An 18095-nucleotide genomic window follows, 5' to 3' on the forward strand; every position below is an offset into this window, starting at 1 on the left:
GGAGGATGTGGGGTTTGTGGCAGGGTTGGTGGGGGTTGTGTGGGTGTAGGGTTTATGGAGGGGTATGGGGCATGTGCAGGGATTTAGGGGTGGGGTGGGGTTTGTGAGTGGATTGTGGGGGGGAAAGGACACGACTGCTTCCCACCCCGCATGGCGCACAGCCCCCTCCATAGCGGCAGCTGTCTGACAATCAGGGATTTCCAGGTATCAAATTTAAAGTCTGTGCTGCAAATTTGCAGTGTGGGGAACACCTTTTTGTTCCCACTGTGCCCCTTGCGGCATCTCAAACTGCTTTGAGACTCCTCAACAGGCATGTGCACACTTGTCTTGATGTGCCCTATTAAACTATGGAAGCCTTCTTCAAGTTCCATAACGCTCTCAGTGTTTTGTAATTGGTTCCATTGCAATTTGCATTTGTTCCCTTTTTCTTCAGACCCTTCTATTTTCAATCATGTGTTGCTTCCAGTTACTCCATTTCTAGGCTTAACTATCTACTCTGATTATTTATTTTTTGAATTGGATGGAAGCAGGTTAGAAAGAAAGAATGACAGAAAGCAAAAAGTTGGTAAAACTCTTGCTAACCTTTAATAAGTGATCTACTTTTACTTTTGATTTCCTAATTGGAAGGGATGTACAGTTGTTGCATTGGTGGTGCATTTCATGTAATGTAAAAATGTCCTTTGTATGTTCTTTACTGTGTGCATTTTGTTAAAGTTGATTACAATGATGGTTATTCTTACTTACAGATCTCCACTATTGCAGAAAGTGAAGATTCACAGGAGTCAGTAGACAGTGTCACAGACTCTCAGAAACGCAGAGAGATCCTTTCCAGGCGACCCTCCTACAGGTATAGAGATTAAAAGTGGAAGCATTTTGCTTGATGAATGCATTTACCTGATGGACAGACAAATAGTTTGATTCTCTAATTCAGGGGTTTTGAACCTTTTTGGATCAGTGTACCCCGGGGGGCAGCACACAACTGAACACAGAGTGGAGGCCGCCGTGTGTGAGCTTCCCCTGTGTCTGGCCAGGCGGGCAACACCTGCGCAGGGTGGTGTGGGGTGGCACTCCGTCCCTGCCTGCCCGCACGTACCCCCTAGGGCCTTCTCACGTACACCCAGTTGACAACCCCTGCTGTAATTAATATGAGCACTAACTTTTTACCAAAATATACCTTGAGTAGTGCCTCTCCATGATAGGGGATGTCATGTGATAAGCAAAATAAGCTGAAGAAGAGAAAAAAAATCTGATGTTTCACTGAGATAAGAAAGGAGGTCATCTGAGCATAATCTGAATGCTAAAAAAGTCAAATTTTGGTATATAGCTTTGTAAGTGTTGTGTATTCAGAAACCACTCTGATTAGTACCTTAGGAGTAGCTAAAATAGAAATTTAATATTTGGAGTACTACTGGAGCATGTAGGTAAACTCTTAGGGTACACTCTGTAATCTGTGCATAATGACCTTTTCTGTTTATTATTAATGTTGAAACACTGGCAATAGTCAAATTTTATTCTTTCCTCTCATGAAACTTTCAATGAAAACATGATGCTGCAGCTCATTAAAACTGGTGCCATTAGTATTTCTTAGAATTTGCTATGTTTCTTAAGTGGAAACTGGCAAATTCCCAAGGGAGATTCAGATGCTCATATCAAGGGAAATAGTTTAGTCAATTTACATGGAAGTCTGGAATTAAAGCTAAGCATGAATAGCTTTATTTTGCATGGCAAGTAGTTATGCAGCAAAACGATTGATGTTGTTCTTCAAATCAGTCATGCCTGTCTTACTACTCTTAATAAACACTCATGAACACTGCAAGGAGCAGCTTCTATTGATATGGTTTCATTTTCTTGTATTGTGAGTACTGTATTTGCTCAAATCCAAAACAAGGTTTTTCCCCCTTTCAGCATGGGTGGGGTTTGGATCCAGGTATGGGGTGGGGAGGTGGCAGGCTGTGGCTCTGACCCCAGGCTCAGGCTTGGGCTCGAGCTCTCGGACCCACAGCCCTCCCACTGTTTACCCTCCTATCTCAGCTCTATCCCTGATTTGACATAGAACACATGCTGACTCCTGCCTCTCTATGACCCAGCCCCCTTCCTCCTCCTGTAGCCAAGCAGCAACAGTTGAAACAGTGGCAATTCCAGCCCTGGATGGAGCTGCCAGCATCCCAGTCACTGCTGCCTGGCCTTTTAGGATGGAGAAGCCAAAATTTCTCTCTCACTTGTGAAGTTTTTAGAATGATTCCCAAATCCTAAAAAACTATGAAAGAACAACAGTAGTGGCAACATCAGATCAGGCATTTAGATTGGAATTGGCCTAGAAACCTGTGATTTATGTCTACTTTAAATCTCTGTTTGGGGCCCCCAAAGTAAATCCAACCTGGCCTTTCAGTTCAAAACCAGCCAACTATAAAGTTCTAAGGAGTAACCAGCTTCCTTTCTCAGGCCAGCACATGGACCATGTTGGAACAGGATGGCTATGTTCTTCTGGTTCTCAGCTCATATAATGTGGCTGCTCTAAGTTGCATCGTGGCTACTGAGTACAAATTAGGTTATAGAACTGAGGAGCTATAACATTGTCCTTGATGATCCTCTCACCCTGTTTCTCCAATTATTTTCTGTGTAGTGCTTCATACATATGGGAAAGACTTAATTTTGCAAAGCCACCACCTTACCCTCCTTTAAATCCCTTTAAACCTACCTCTTCTATGATGCCTGCAGATCATCTCTGTCTGGCACTGTTTAAGCAAGTGGTGAGCTGTAACTTCTGCTGCGTACTGATTATTTGTATTGTTATCCCATTCTCCCAGCTTGGGATGTATATAACAACAAAACTATGCATCTACTTTGGTGTTTTTCTCAGGTTGCTTGGTAAACTGACTGTCATCCTTAAAATAAGGAAATATATGTATTTTGGCTACCAAAAACTTTAAAAAAATTATGCATGAAAATTCAGTGTCGTTTTGTGCCCAGGATCCTCAGCACTTTTTTTTTTTTTTTTTTTAACTTTACCACAAGCCAAACTCACTGTGAGTACTAGGTATAAGATCTACTGTAAAACTGACAAGAGGGTGACAAAAAAGGCCTTATTCTGTTGCTTAAAATGTGTATGTCTATCAATTGCAGTTGATGGGTTATGTAGTTAATAAAACTGCGTTTGTCAGTCTTGCGTATTCTTGCTAGAGTTCCTAGTCAAATTATAGCAGTTTGGGCACCTGTTAAATGCTAAACGTATTGGGCAGCTATCCCAGTTTGTTTGAGAGTCATGTTTAAAGAGACATATGGTCTTTATGATTGTCACATTTTGTCCCATGTTTGAGTGTCCCATGTTTGGTTTTGGATAATTAAACAAAGTCAGTAACTAAATCTAAATTTTCCATTTTCCTCTTTATACTTGTGAATCCCAAAGCTTTCCCAAGCAGAACAGTTATGTAACCGTGAATTCAATTGTGTGACTTTTACTCAGGTGCTCACTGTTCTTCCTGAACAGGTGCTAGGTCATGAGCTGATAGCTCTTTACAATTATTTCTGTTTAAACTAAAGTCTTGGCTAAAACAGTCTGAGGCTTCTATGGTGTCTGAAGCAGGAGCATTTCTAATGGGAGTGAATGGCGTAAATGAGAAGGTTTGTTGCATTGTTTGCTCACGCTTACTCTTTCTATTGTAAGATGTGTAAAAGTATGAGAGAGAAGTTTTTGAAGAAAGAAGGAAAATACAAGTACTTGATACAAGTATGCAGAAATGAATATGCTGTTTTAGGAGTCTGCCATACCCTCTTCTTATGACATTTTAAACAATTTCTCTAAACTGTTTTAAAGTTTGCCTTATGTTTTATTCCCGTCTTGCATATTTTATTTCTGGATTTGCTGCACTTTCTGGCTTTCCCCAAAGCTGTGTATTTAGTAGAATTCATTTAACTTTTGTATTAAAAATTTCTGCAACATGCTGTCTTTGCCAGAAAAATTTTGAATGACTTGTCCTCAGACGCCCCAGGAGTGCCAAGAATTGAAGAAGAAAAGTCAGAAGAGGAAACATCAGCACCTGCCATCACCACTGTGACGGTGCCAACTCCCATTTACCAAACCAGCAGTGGGCAGTACAGTATGTAGTCTAAATCTATTGGTAGTCATAGTGATTGGGTGCTGGAGTAGAGAAAACTGTTAAATTTTATTTGCATGACTGTTTATGCTGGAAATAATACAAGGGAACAACATAGTGTAATTTAATTTGACTTTGATGCTGTGTACCATGCTCAAGGGCTTTATTAGTTCCAATCATACCAAAAAGTATGATTTTTTTAATTTTTTTTTTTTTTACACATTCTCGCTGTAGGTGTGTGTAACGTACATCTTACACATACAGGGCTTCCAGGTTGGCAAAATAAAACTCAACCAGACTGTTTATTATTACAGCTTTGATGAGGAATCTGTTGAGACCCTGCTTTCTTACTGATATTTTAGTAATTTTAGCTTATAACCTTTTTCATCTTAAATATAAAACACATTTAAAATACAAGCAACTTCCAGGTAAGAAGAAATCAGCATAATTAACCTAATTTTAAAAAGTATAAGTATCATGTTCTATGTTTGCAACTATAATCATTACATTTTATGGATATATGGTACCTTTAAACTTAAGCATAGAGGGAAGATGTAGTAATGTAACCACAGTTCCAAAACTCTGTGCAAACAAACAAATGTGCTTAGTGTTGAGTATACAAGAAAGGAAAGAAAATATCTTTTTTAAGCACTTAACTCCTTAGCCTGTTTCTCCAATGTCTCCCTTGATTTTTATTGCTGATGCTACACTTCTGTTAATGCAGAAATACTGTTCATGACTGTACACATACATACACATCCATGTATACACATACACACACCTCTCTCTCTCTCTCTCTCTCTGTCTGGAGAAACTGGAATACCCTAATGGTTTGAGGGGGAATCTTTGTGAGATTCCCCTCATACCTGCAGCTGCGTTGAAGGGGAGAGAAATAAGAAAACTGACATAGGATGAAAATTTGTTCTGTAAGGAGTGGAGAAGCTGGATGTGTGCATATACAAATGGGGGTAGGAAAAGGGATATAAGCAGGAAAAAAGAAAAATGGTCAAAGGGAGAAAAAGGTGAAGAACAAGATAGATAGGGCTAGAGGAAACTGGAGAGGATAAGCATATAATTGTGAAATTACAAATGAGAGAAACAAGCAAAGAAGAGGGATGCTTGTTGGCCACAAATTAAAATTCAGCACTGAATGAATAGGACAATATTTATTCTACTTTGAGGGGCTTGCAGCTCCTCAGTGACATTATCAGAGAAGCAAAGGTGTAGGTTGGGCTACATTCTTCTCCAACAGAAAGGTGGTAACCTTATAGTGTAGAGTGGAAAGTTATTGGGTCACTGTTGAATCATGTTCTTTTTTAAAATAGTCACAAGGACATGTCTTATTTAAAAGGTACATAGTTGTTCAAGGGATTTAATTTATACAATGTTTCAAGCAGCTCCTCCACACCTGAGTTGTTATACACTGCAAGTAACTATGCGTAAATTAATTATATTGAGTACATCAATCTTTTAATTGCTATATTATATTTATTTGTTCTCAGTTGCCATCACCCAAGGAGGAGCCATACAGCTAGCCAACAATGGTACAGATGGAGTACAAGGCCTCCAGACATTGACCATGACCAATGCAGCTGCAACCCAGCCTGGCACCACCATTTTACAGTATGCACAGACTACTGACGGACAGCAGATTCTTGTACCCAGCAACCAAGTTGTTGTACAAGGTAAGAAACATCATATTTGATCAAACTGTAATGTTTGCTCCTCACAAATCTGATTGGCAAAATAATTCCTGTAAATATGTCAGAAAAGGAATTGCGTGTTTTCGCACATATTATTTTATAAAATGAGCAAAAGAAATTCTACACAAACCTATTTGTAATACTTTCTTGGAGCCCTTTTCCCTCCTTCCGAACAAACTAATATATTTGTGGATATAAAAAGTACTTCTATCTTAATTCCTAATTTACCTATTGCTCTTTCCTTACTTATATTTCCTTTGTTCTTTTAAGGGAATTTTACACTCTATGCCCCAAGAATTCATAGTGCAGATTCCTTTAGAGCAGGAATGTCATACATACAGCCTGTGGGCTGGATCCGGCCCGCACAACAATATGATCCAGCCCATGGGTCGCTGGACCCAACCCCCCATGCCCTATCCCTGGCTCCACAAGCTGCGTGCAGTGTACAGACTGGGTCCAGTACACAGGCTGGACCCAGCACAGCATAGAGGTTTGGTCTGGGGCATGTGCTACATGTGGCACACCACCAGGCAGGCCCTAAGCTTTGACTCCAGGGCTAGTCCAGATTGGTCATGCTGGAGCCAGCACTTGGAACTGATCCAGCAGGGCACCACATGCAGTACACATCCCATGTCAGCCACCCGTGCTGCATGCAGTGTTCACAGCCAGTCCAATCTCATGTGCTGTATGCTGCATGCACCTGCCACCAAGTATGCTGTGCACATGGCATGTGGGGTCAGTACAGGGTGTATGCTGCCTGTAGCGCTGGGTCCAGCCCACACACTGCAGGCTGTGCTCACTCCATGCCAGCCCCATATGTCATACAAAATGAGCTCTGGGACCTTCAGGGGGTCAGTCCCAGTTAGGCCTTCAAACCAGCCCAATGACCCTCATCCAGCATGACTTTGACATCCCTGCTTTAGACCTCCTGGTTTCTGCAATGATAGTAGACTAAATATGACATGTTAGAAATGTTTCCTCCCATCTGGGCCAAGTTACTGAAAATGTTCATTCTGTAAAGGAGCTTTCCTTTTATTAGCCATTTATTTTCCTTATAAATAACTTTTCCTTTCTAATGCTGTTCTAATGCTGGCACTTTGAAACAGCGATTGTATAAAAAATTGTGTTTTTTGATTTAAAGGATCATTCTAGAGAAACAGTAATATACAATGAGCTGTTTCAAAAGTTAGTTCCTAAATTGTTTCTGTGCCTTTTCTAGAAGCAAATCCTCCACATACTTGCACATGTAATTACCAGTTTGCACCTTCAACTTGTCCTTTTAGAGCACACAGAAAATATTGTTTGCCTAAGAAGATTCAGCTTACTTAGATTTATGACTGTAAAGTCTGTATACAAAACAGAACAGTCAAAAATACATTGAAAGACAGCAGGATCAGCAGCTGCAGTTAACAGACGCAATTAATCCCTCTTCAGCGAGAATGACTGCAACCATGAATATATTAAACTAAAAATGAATTGCCATCGATGATCCAGATGTTAATCTCTCCTACGCCCTAGTCCAAAACTGTTGCCTCACTTTTTCTGGTTCACTTGTTTAGATAATGACCAGGTGTTGTTCACACAGTATTTTAACAGTGAAGTCTCACAACACTGTTAAACCTAACACTATGCTTCCTTGTGGCTTTTTTATGTCAGCTGCCTCAGGAGATGTGCAGACCTATCAGATTCGCACAGCACCCACCAGCACCATTGCACCTGGTGTGGTCATGGCATCATCTCCAGCACTGCCTACCCAGCCAGCAGAGGAAGCTGCACGAAAGAGAGAAGTGCGCTTAATGAAAAACAGGTATATGTGCTTAGTTGATTATCTAAAAGCTTGTATCTCAAAGCTGTGTATAGAATTAGTGTTGAATATTTAATGCAATATACATATCACATTTCTCATTTCTCATAGGTATGGAAGAGAGTAGGAATGTAGCTGTCTATGCAAGAAGATTTGTAGTCTCTTGTCTTTTTCATGAAACACTGACTAAGTACAGACATTTGGGGGTGTTAGGGGAGGTTAGCTCAATTAAAAATGGCTGCCCATATTAGGTAAGTCAGGATGAGGATGGTAGTGGGGGATTTGGGAGTAAAGCAGGTTGGAGGGGATCAAGGGATTCGGGGGGGGCAGGCACAACCCACAGGTGGGATGAAAGGGATTCCTCTCCCCCAGAAAACCTACACCTCCATCCCTCCCGCCTCTCCCCCCACCAGGAGTTACTTGCTTGGCTCCAGCAGCGGCAAATGCCGATAAAAGCAGCTGCATCCAGAGTGGCTTGTAGGATGGGGGTTGAGAGGGCTGGCTGGTTCAAGGTGGGGGACAAAAAATAGACCAGTGTAGGGGTAGGCAGGGTGGGAGGGTGGTAAAAAGAGCAGCCCCGGGGCTAGGGCCAGTGGCTGGGTTTTCCCAGCCCCAGAGCTGTGCAGGGAAAGTGTACAGAAGTTCCATACGCCAGTTCAAATCAAATAAATCAAATAAGTTTGATACTACGTAGATCCAGGTTTATCTTAAACTGGGTTCTTCAATTTTTAGACTGGTTTGTGTGCTTGGAACTTCTATACAGTGGCAGGTTTAGACTTATTGAGACCAGGTCTGTAAGTGTAAGGTCAACACTGGGATGAGCTAAGTTTAAATTGGGTGGCCATTTTGAACCTGATTTAACCTCCCCAAATGTTTGTACTTAGCCTATATAAAGGTTAATGTTCTCTAAAGAAGCAAAGTAAGAAAATGCATCGAGTAACTCTGTGTATTGTGACTATGAAACCATAATCCAAGGACCTTCTATGAGAGCTGAAATATCCTTTCTGTCTAAATTGCCCTAAACAAGGGGTGCTCAACCTCAGCCTGCTGGCCAGATCCAGCTCCTGGAACCATGTCCTCCAGTGCCTGGGTCTTCCCAGAGAGTTCATGGTAAGCCCATGGGACATGGCCCTGCACACTATATCAGGTGCAGAAGGCGGTGTGGGACCCAATCTGGCATGCAGGGGCAGCCCGTGGACTGGCCCCACACCATTCATCTGGCCTCTGAGTCCAAAGCTTTAAGCATTACATTAAGCCACATCCAAGTTTCAAAACTGCATTATATGAGCTCCACTAACAGTTCATCTCCCTACAAAGTTTTGGTTAGAATGTAGAAAGCATTCTTCTACCTGCCCTACAGAACAAATGCAAAAAAATTAGGAGAGATTCACTAGTAATGACTCCATGGTTAAGGCTGAATCCTGAAACAGGCTTGAAACACAATTAATTCCTGAATTTCTACATGTAGAAAACTGTCCAGTTTTGGTTTGACTTCTTGCATGAATTTTCTATGGGAAGCATCTGAAATGTGTCTGGGACTGATGTCTGTCTATGTCAGCCTGAACTTTTCTTGCTTCTACTTGATGATGTGAGGTTTGACTTAATTATTTTAAGGTGCTTTGATATCCCAGAATGAAAGACGTTCTGGATCCCAAAGGCATCCAGCCCTCTTGCACTCTGACCCCAAACTAGTGTAGCCACACTAACAGATTCCCCTAGCTGGGAGGGGATGGTCACAGCACCACATTAACTGGGGTACACCCAGCCAGCACAGAGGCTTCTCATTGACTGTCACTACTTCCCTTGATGAGATTAAATATTGCCCTTCAGAAATTCCAGTTACTCCAAGTATCTATTGGATCCAAATAAGCATTAGTCACTGGTCCTTTCGGGTGAATATAGATGTTGTCTTTTGTCACCTTGGTGTTGCCTTAAAAATGTTTACAGCAGTACAGAGTGAAAGCAAATAGACTTCCATACCCTTTGTCATACCACACATGCCCAAATATGTGGTCATGAGCAAGTTAGTAATAAGCTCTGCTGTTTTATGGTCGCAGGCATCTATTTGCTTTATGGTGGGGGAGCACAGGCTTGGACCTGTCAATCCTGAGGTGTGTCTGCCTGGCTTTCCCTGCTTCCAGTGACACATGCCCAACAATCTTTGGGACTCATCTCTAGAAACAGGGAAAGGGGAGGCTCTGACTTGCCCTGCTTTCAGAGACATGTCCCAGAGATTTCTAGGGATGTGTCTGGAAGCAAGGAACATGTCACCAGTTGTCCTACAAAATTAATGGGTGATGTGTTTCACCCAATGAAGTGATCAGCTGTGTCAGCATAGCTGATCTGCTTCATTTGGCAACATCTATTTTCAACCTGAAGTCTGATATACGCACATTCGTTTCTTTCCCCCATGTGCTTTATTTCAGTGTTGTAACTTCACCTTTGTAACTTTTTCCTCTGAATGTTGTTGCTGTTAATTTTGTTGCCAGGTTCATTTTTTGCTTCCGTTTTAAGAATGCTTAGCAAAATGTTGGCATTACTAAGACATTTCCACTGATGTTCCTAGCATTTTGGCACCAGCAATCATGCTACGCTACTGTCTGAATTAAGCATCAGCACTACAGTTTTTATAAGTGTTGAGGATTCATCAATGCTTCTTGGTTCTAACATTATCAATACAATTGATAGTGGTAAGGTAATGAATTGTGCCCAGGTAGTTGCTAACGATGAGTTATATTCTCTTAAAAGTGGGGATGGGGGATGATCTATCACTTGAAATGTTTTAATTTTAAATGCAGTGGCATGAACCATATCAATAAAATTAATATATTGTTAGCAGGGTTTAAAGTATGTCAAATATATGAACACCATAAGTCTCACTTCTGTTGCATTAGGCAAATGAGTCTAATAATAATAATAATCATTGTGGTCATTACTTGGTTTTTATGTACAAAAAGAAAAATTAAGCTGGGTCAATGGATGAACATTGTTTTTACTTTTTATTTCTTTTCATAGAACTGGTAGTAAAATACCATAGTCTATACAAAGGATGTTGTGATATATTCCATTTAACAAAAAATACCTTTCAAGGTTACATTTTGACTGATAGACTTTTTTGGTGTTGACTTTTTGGTATATTGAATGTAAAACCTTATGATTTTGAATGTGGACAATTTGAGATGTGATTCAATACAAGCCTACCATTTCTTCCTAAATTAGAGTTGTGTGTAGTTCTACATCCATGTTCTAAAATTGTTCATGTGAGTTTGACCAGAAAAATCAATTAAAAAACAGCTCATCCAAATTCTCATAGTTTGAATATCATCTTTTGCTTTACAGGGAGGCAGCACGTGAGTGTCGCAGGAAGAAAAAGGAATATGTGAAATGTCTAGAAAACCGAGTTGCTGTGCTTGAAAACCAAAACAAGACATTAATTGAGGAGCTAAAAGCACTTAAAGACCTATACTGCCACAAATCAGATTAATTTTGGATTCCCATTTTCATTTGTCAAGGTGGGATAGAGACTAGTTTTGGCCACAACCAGAAAGACAAAGTAAACTTTTTATTTTCTAAACATTTCTTTTTTTCTATGCGCAAAACTGCCTGAAAGCAACTACAGAATTTAATTCGTGTGTGCTTTGCATTAAACTGTGAATGTTCAAACACTTGCCTCCACTTCTCCCCCATCACCAAGTCTCCTGAGCATGATGAAGAAGAGAAGACTTCTTACTCATCTTCCCATCCTCTTCAAGGAGTAATGTTCATTTTGTGAAGTTTTGCTGTGTGGGAGGGTTCTTTTATAATGATTTCAGGAATCTGTGCTGAGCTTTTTTGATTGCCTTAGGGACACAGTCACCCCAGCCTCTTGGCCTGAAGTACTTTGTAGGCTACATATATAGAATAGTCCTGGTGCAGTGAAGAAGCAATGGTTGCCAAATTGATGCGTGGTTTCACATACTCATTATAACAGTAAAGATATATGGCTGAGTGACATGCCAAACAAAGGGAGCTCCACAAACAGATTCTTTATATGGAGACATGGGAGGGAAACTTCTTAATAAAACAAGCCCAGGAGGCTTTTTGGTGTTTAATCTGTACTCTGTCCACCCCTCCTGGATTGATAAAACTTCTCCATACCTCAGAAACAAATGCATTATGGCACCAATTTTGGTCAGCTATTGCTTCTTGAAGCAATTATGTGTATTCAGTATTCTGAACACATGAAAAGAAATCACCAACTGAATGAAACATAGTAATATTTGGATGAGAAATGAACTCGGAGTAAACAAAGGTACAGTAGCAGACAGCTTTTGTTTAGAAGATAATTTCATGTCAACAAGAGTAATGCATTAAAACACTACTTGTTTTTATGCAACCTGAACAGTTGAAGTATAGCCAACTCCATGTACAAATTAATTTATGAAAATGAAATTTCTTGATGGTATCCCCCATTCTTTCAAACAGTTTGGTTATCTGTATTACTTCACATGATCATTGGTTTTCTAAATTCTTTTTCAAAACTTGAGGCCCCTCTGTATACTGAAATTCATATTTTGGAGTGATATCTCGATATCCAGAAGGATCTTGAACATTGAGGAGGACTGTAAACATGAGTAAATATTCCCCACTAAAACCCACTCTTCATGGAGCAGTGCAAAAGCTGTTTGAGGAAAATAGCAATTATTAATTTGCCCCTATTAGGGTTAAATTACATAATTTATTCATTGTGTTGGTATTAATATAAAGGGTTGAACTGAGCAAAAGCTTCACACACGTGAAGAATTTTACTCTCATTTCAAACAATCAGGCTCTTTTGTGTGCACTGAAGGAACAGCTGTCTTTTCCCAGAAATACATTTCAAGAAACAGTAGAGAGTATCAAGTTCAAAAGAGCGAATGCTGTATTCAACGTTCGTATATCCATTATGTGTCAAAAACAATCATGTTCAGTTTAGTTTATTGGTCCTTTAAAGCCAGACTGATATGTTAACTTGGTCATTTGCACTAAGTTTGCTTTGAGCCTTAGGTCCTGGTTACTATTTCAACCTGTCTGCATATAGACATGCATACAAAGTCTTGGGTCTGTACAAATACTGACCTTTCCAAATATTAGCTATATCATATATTTTCCATTCCTTAAACCTGTTTTAAGATAAATTTTCCAATTTGAACTTATTTTAAAGAGTTATAGTCAGTGTGATATTATAATGAAAAACTATTGGGAGGATTAAAAGTAACTGAGTCAAATAACTCTAGCAGTATTAAAGGTTCTGGTTTCCTCATTTGGGAGGGTGCAGTTTCCAAGAGACTTAAGAATGAGCAAGGTTAAAATCAGAGCATTATAATTTAATTTAGGGTTGTTGATAACTTTGGGTCCAGTTTTGTTTGTATGCAAACGAAACAAAAATGGAACAAAACTTGGATGAGTTTTCGAGTCTGAGTAATTTTTATACATGGTCTATTTTTATCTGCCATAAAGAATTGATTATTCTTTATTTTTTTTATGTAACCAGTTGCAAATTTATTAATTTAGCGATCAAACCTAAAGAAAGCCCTAAAAGTCTTAAATATGCTTTTATAAGAACCAGCAGAATCTTAATTCAAAATATATATGTTATAATGAATTAATGTCTGACTGTAGACAAATGGCTTACCTAATGCATGGTATTTTTTCAGAATTAGTGCTACAAGCAGAAGCCTTTATGATATTGCAGGAGTGATCTCTGTAATGCTGAGCTAATTTATTTCCTCGTTTAAGCAATTAAGTGTAATGGCCCCTCCAGCTTTGAGAAATTAAATAATGCTGGATGTGCCCTACATGAAGCAGACCATTTCTAACTATAGATCCAATTATTTGCAAAAACAGGTTTTGTGATGAACCTGCATGAAATTAGTAGACTATTTCAGATTTGTTCCTTGTAGATAATTGGCACTAATTAGTACCCTTGCTGATAGTCTCTTAGCAAAGCACCCAAGAACTAAATGATCTGTGGAAACTGAGCTGCTAGCCCCAGATGTGCTTCTTTAGGGCAGTGTTGAAATGCTCATGAGGCAAAGTAGAAAGCTCCTGTTGCCATTGTCCATGTTGTAAATGTTGTTTGAATACAGCTGTTAAGGTTATCACTATAGAACCTATCAGCATTCAAGTCACACTGAAAAGAATCTCATTTTAAAGTATACAAACATTTGCAAGACTCCTTATTTTTATTCATGCAGCACTGAGGATTTAGGGACTTGGATTTGGTTCATAGAAATTTAAAAAACAGACGAACAATAAAATACATATTATTATTTTAGACCAAGTACAAGGCTGGCTGAATTTACCTGTATGCTTTACATTCATGTTGGCCAAAAAGGGAAAGACAAATACAATCCAGGAATCCTTTCATATGTCATTAACACACCAACTAGCAAACAGTAATGTTGGGGTAGTCAGCTTTTTATGAATAAGGGTTAATTGGCTGTAGGTCAGAAATTCTGCTGAAAGTAAATGGAGGACTTAGTTTTATATCTCATAGTTCTAAGTTTTCAAGAGTTGATAGATTGGTTTAAAGTGAGGGTTAGAAAGGGCTAGACCCATTATGTTCATAATAACCAAGAATTGGTTTCAAATATAATTTTTGTAATATCATTTTTTTGCAAAACAAAAGCACCAAGCTGGCAGTTAAGATATTGTCGGAGGTGCTCTCTTAATTTAGATATTCTTGGAAAATAATACATATGTATAATATATGTACATATATATATATATATATATATATATACACACACACAGTATATAATCTACAGCTCTGAGAGCTTTTAAGTCAGGAATGCTGAGTATTATAGTATTGAGGTCAGAAAAAATTTTTACTTTTGTGTGTGTGCGCGTGTGTGTGTGTGTGTGCGTGCGTGCATATGCGCGCTTACATTTTTCAGTAGTTTTGGGCTGCGTTATTCTGGCGCTGATTTTTTAATTTTGTTTTGTGCTTTTGTTCAGTTATCCATTTTCTAGAATTTTACTTCATCCTTCATGGCTCTTGTGTTTTTCATAGATGAAGATTTTGAATTATGTAAGCAAATGTTTAAAAATCACCGCCCCTCAAAATTACTCATTTTTGTGCTTTGTCTTTTTGGCAGCTATATAATAAAGGCAAAAGCAAATGGAAGGGTTTTTAAAGGAACCACTGGTAAGATTTCTTTTCCTTCTGGGTAGAGCCTATGCATTTTTATTCAATCAGTGATTTCACCAGATATTGACAGTGGCCAAGCAGCATTGCTAGTATCTGAAAGCACAATTTCAGTCAGTCATGCTCTTCAGGACAAAGTCATCTGTAGAGTTCTGGCTGTTCTGTCATTTGTTTTTGCATCTCAGACCTACTGTCTTTTCTGGTTCTCTGTGTGGACCAGAAAGTTGGTGGGGTGTTTGGAACCCTACAAAGGCTCAGGAATAAAAAAAATGTTTGATTTAACAAGGAAAAACAGCTCTGTATGTAATATTTCTGATGTAAATTTATACTATAGTTTTTAATCTGGGCTTCCATTAGACAGACAGCAGCTGCAGGCAGTCATCTGTTAATTACAACTGATATCTGCTTATTTTTAATTTTTAAACATTGGTAGCCAGTACGATTAGCAGGTTAAAGCAAAGACAAGTCTACACTTTGAAGTGAGTTCATTATCAGTGGTTGCAATTGTATGGCAGTTCATAGAAGGGTTTCAGTGAATTTGAGGCCCTGTTATTGACATTTTTTGCCCTGAAAACAGGTTGCAACATAACATCCACCCATGACTTAACAAAAAGGTTGTGTATTTATTTTTGTTACATGATATCCTTTGTAAATGTGTGATAAAATATGCACTTTTAGAAACAAAACTACAAAAAAAATGAGATCTTGATGTTAGTTTTGTTTGAGAAGCTCCCTGGCATGGTCATTACAGACAGCTATACATGTGTCTCCGTTCTCTCCAAAAATCAGTTGATATTTTCATGAGTTAACTTTCAGGATGAAGCCCATCAGTACCTGACTTTCAGCAGGTACTTCTTCAGAATGGAATGGGATCTGAACTGGCAGTACCGAAGTGTTAGAGATCAGAGTGTAGTATCTCTCAGCAATATGAATGTTGAATTATTCTAAGACAGAACTAGTTTAGAGATCTCAAATGAGAAAGGGGAATTAATTTGGAATAGAAATAACACATTTTCAATCACTTTACTCCCCTTTCCCTTATTTGAGAGCTAGCTACGTATTGCAGGAGCTGCAGCCCAAGAAAATACAACCAATAGGATTTACAAGCTCTTGGTACTAGGAACATGAGTTGCATTTAGTGATGATATCTTGTCTATTAAGGTAAAAAAAAATAATTAAAAACTAGAATGAACTCTTTTGCAGGGGCAATGAGGGGAGTTGATGGCTTTCTTTTAAGGAAAGCAAACTTTTTAACTGCACAGTAAATTCAATTTATGACTGTGGGTGGGGACTGGTTTCCTTAATTTTCTGAATTTACTAGAAAGAAAAGAGACTGATCCTAGAAGAACCTGAACGTCATGAAGCTGAATAATTTTGGCAGGTTAAACCAAGGACAAGTTTACACTTTGTAGTGATATGAAATAATACTATGTTGAGAGGGTAGTGTCTTTACTTGTGATTGGTTCAGCTGTGATGGTTTTATCACAATCTTTGTGTCTTTGGAGAAGAGGGACCAGATTCAGTTTGTTAAAGAGGTTTGTATTTCGGGTGTTTTACCTTGGAATGTGTTTTTAATGTATTAATGTATAGCCTGTTAAGAGGGCTGAGCCCATAAATGTGTGTAGCACAAATTAAAGACACTGATCTGTCTGCATTCTGGTACTGCAAGTGCAGGTCCCAGCTAGAGTTTTTTGGCTCACTGTGTAAGATAGTAATTTTAGATCTCATTTTCACCAGCAAAAAGTGGGGGGGAGTCAACTCTCCTCAGGAGGCTTACATTGGGCAGGGATGGGAGTGGGAGTAGGGGGCAAAATGATCCAAGGTTGGCATACTTTAACATAAGCTGACTATTTACTGGACCTGGAGCATTCAGTTCATTGAGTCTCAGCCCTCACTCATGTCAGATTTCTCTAAATGAGAGAGAATTGGAGATAGAAATGAAAAAGCAGGGAGAGGGACACAACAACAAATAGGCATCGTGCCAGTTGGCCATCTGGAAATGGCCAGTTAAGACCTGGGAATGGTAGGATATTCTCCACAAGCTGCGTTTGATCCAGGTGCCACTCCATTTTGTGTGTGTGATGAAATTATTTATATTTAAATATAAAAAGAAATAAAACTATAGAACTGCAAATTTGTATGAAATTTGACGCTCTACTGCTTATATGGACTTTTGTGGGGTGGGGAGGGGAAGGGGCAGAGAGAGGTGCTAATTAGAAACTGTCCCCCCTCCATCCCTCAAGAACAAACTTGTCCACATATCAGATGTTAATGTCTAAAATAAATGATTTCTAGTCCAGATTTATAATTTGAAACTTTTTTAGAAAAATGTTTTTCAGGGAAGTTTCTAGAGTGAAGGTTGTTGTTCATTATTATTTTTAATTTAAGAATGAAAATGTAAAGCTCACCTCATCCCCATTTTTGATTCTTCACCCAAAACTATCAGCACAAAACAAGGTATTCAAAATTAACTTCAACATTTCTCTGGGAGTTAAAACTACTAAATAAAGAAAACTTGATGGGGGAAATAAGTTCTATTACCATTTCCTACATTCTAGAAACATCCCTGTTTTATTTTTATTTTTTTTACTTAATCTTTTTGTGCTTTATCTGTGTTTAAAAACTATTGTACTGAGTTATAATGCATTTTATTAACACTATGTACATATTAGCCGCTTTGTGTTTCAGAATGGTAGTAATTGCTTTGTATATTAAAGTGATCCTTGTGAATTTGTGAATTATTGTCATAAAGAAGTGCTTTTTTCTTACTGTAACCTTTTGTGTATAAACTGTCATAATGCCCTTTTTACACAAACATTTATGTGCAGTCACATAAACATGCTTTTAAAAACTTAACAGAGTCTCTTTTTTGAGGATGGCTGTTCCATTAAACTATAGGAGCAAAAGCTACAGGGCAGGTAGGTAGAAACATAGAATACAGAATAAATATCTGTATTTAATCAAAATTTTGGTCTATCAAGTCCAATATCCTGTCTCCCTCAGTCGTAGCCTGCTGTAAATGATTATGAGATAAACTTCCCATTGGGAAATTTATTTTAACTTTAATTTACTAAATGAAATTAATGGGAGATTAGCTTATGCCATGAAGCACAGCAATTCTTATTCCTTCAAAATTTGGATTTTTTGTTTTATTTTCAATCCTCTGTTGTTTTATCTCTATTTTACTCTGGCAGCAGAATCTGATGCGCTGAATAGATTATGTTGTACATAAAAGAGTTTCCATTAATTATTTTTAAGTTTGTGCTACTTATCAGTTTATTAACAATCTCCGTAAGCTCTGTACTATTTTTCTCACCTAGCATCCA

General features: G+C 38.6%; 1 protein-coding gene across 5 annotated transcripts in view; it reads left to right on the forward strand.

Annotated features, from left to right (window-relative positions):
- The window catches only part of CREB1 (cAMP responsive element binding protein 1), a 50166-nt gene extending 32541 nt beyond the window's left edge, over positions 1–17625 (forward strand). For all 5 annotated transcript variants that reach the window (XM_019492175.2, XM_019492176.2, XM_014594211.3 and 2 more), the window contains 5 exons: positions 747–847; positions 3955–4097; positions 5597–5779; positions 7454–7604; positions 10941–17625. In XM_019492175.2, the coding sequence (XP_019347720.1) occupies positions 747–847; positions 3955–4097; positions 5597–5779; positions 7454–7604; positions 10941–11085 (723 nt within the window). In that variant the 3' untranslated portion in view covers positions 11086–17625. The remainder of the gene's footprint in view (positions 1–746; positions 848–3954; positions 4098–5596; positions 5780–7453; positions 7605–10940) is intronic.
- The last annotated feature ends 470 nt before the right edge of the window (positions 17626–18095 follow it).

This window comes from Alligator mississippiensis, chromosome 4, assembly GCF_030867095.1.
Source record: "Alligator mississippiensis isolate rAllMis1 chromosome 4, rAllMis1, whole genome shotgun sequence".
Classification (NCBI taxonomy): Eukaryota; Metazoa; Chordata; order Crocodylia; family Alligatoridae; genus Alligator; species Alligator mississippiensis.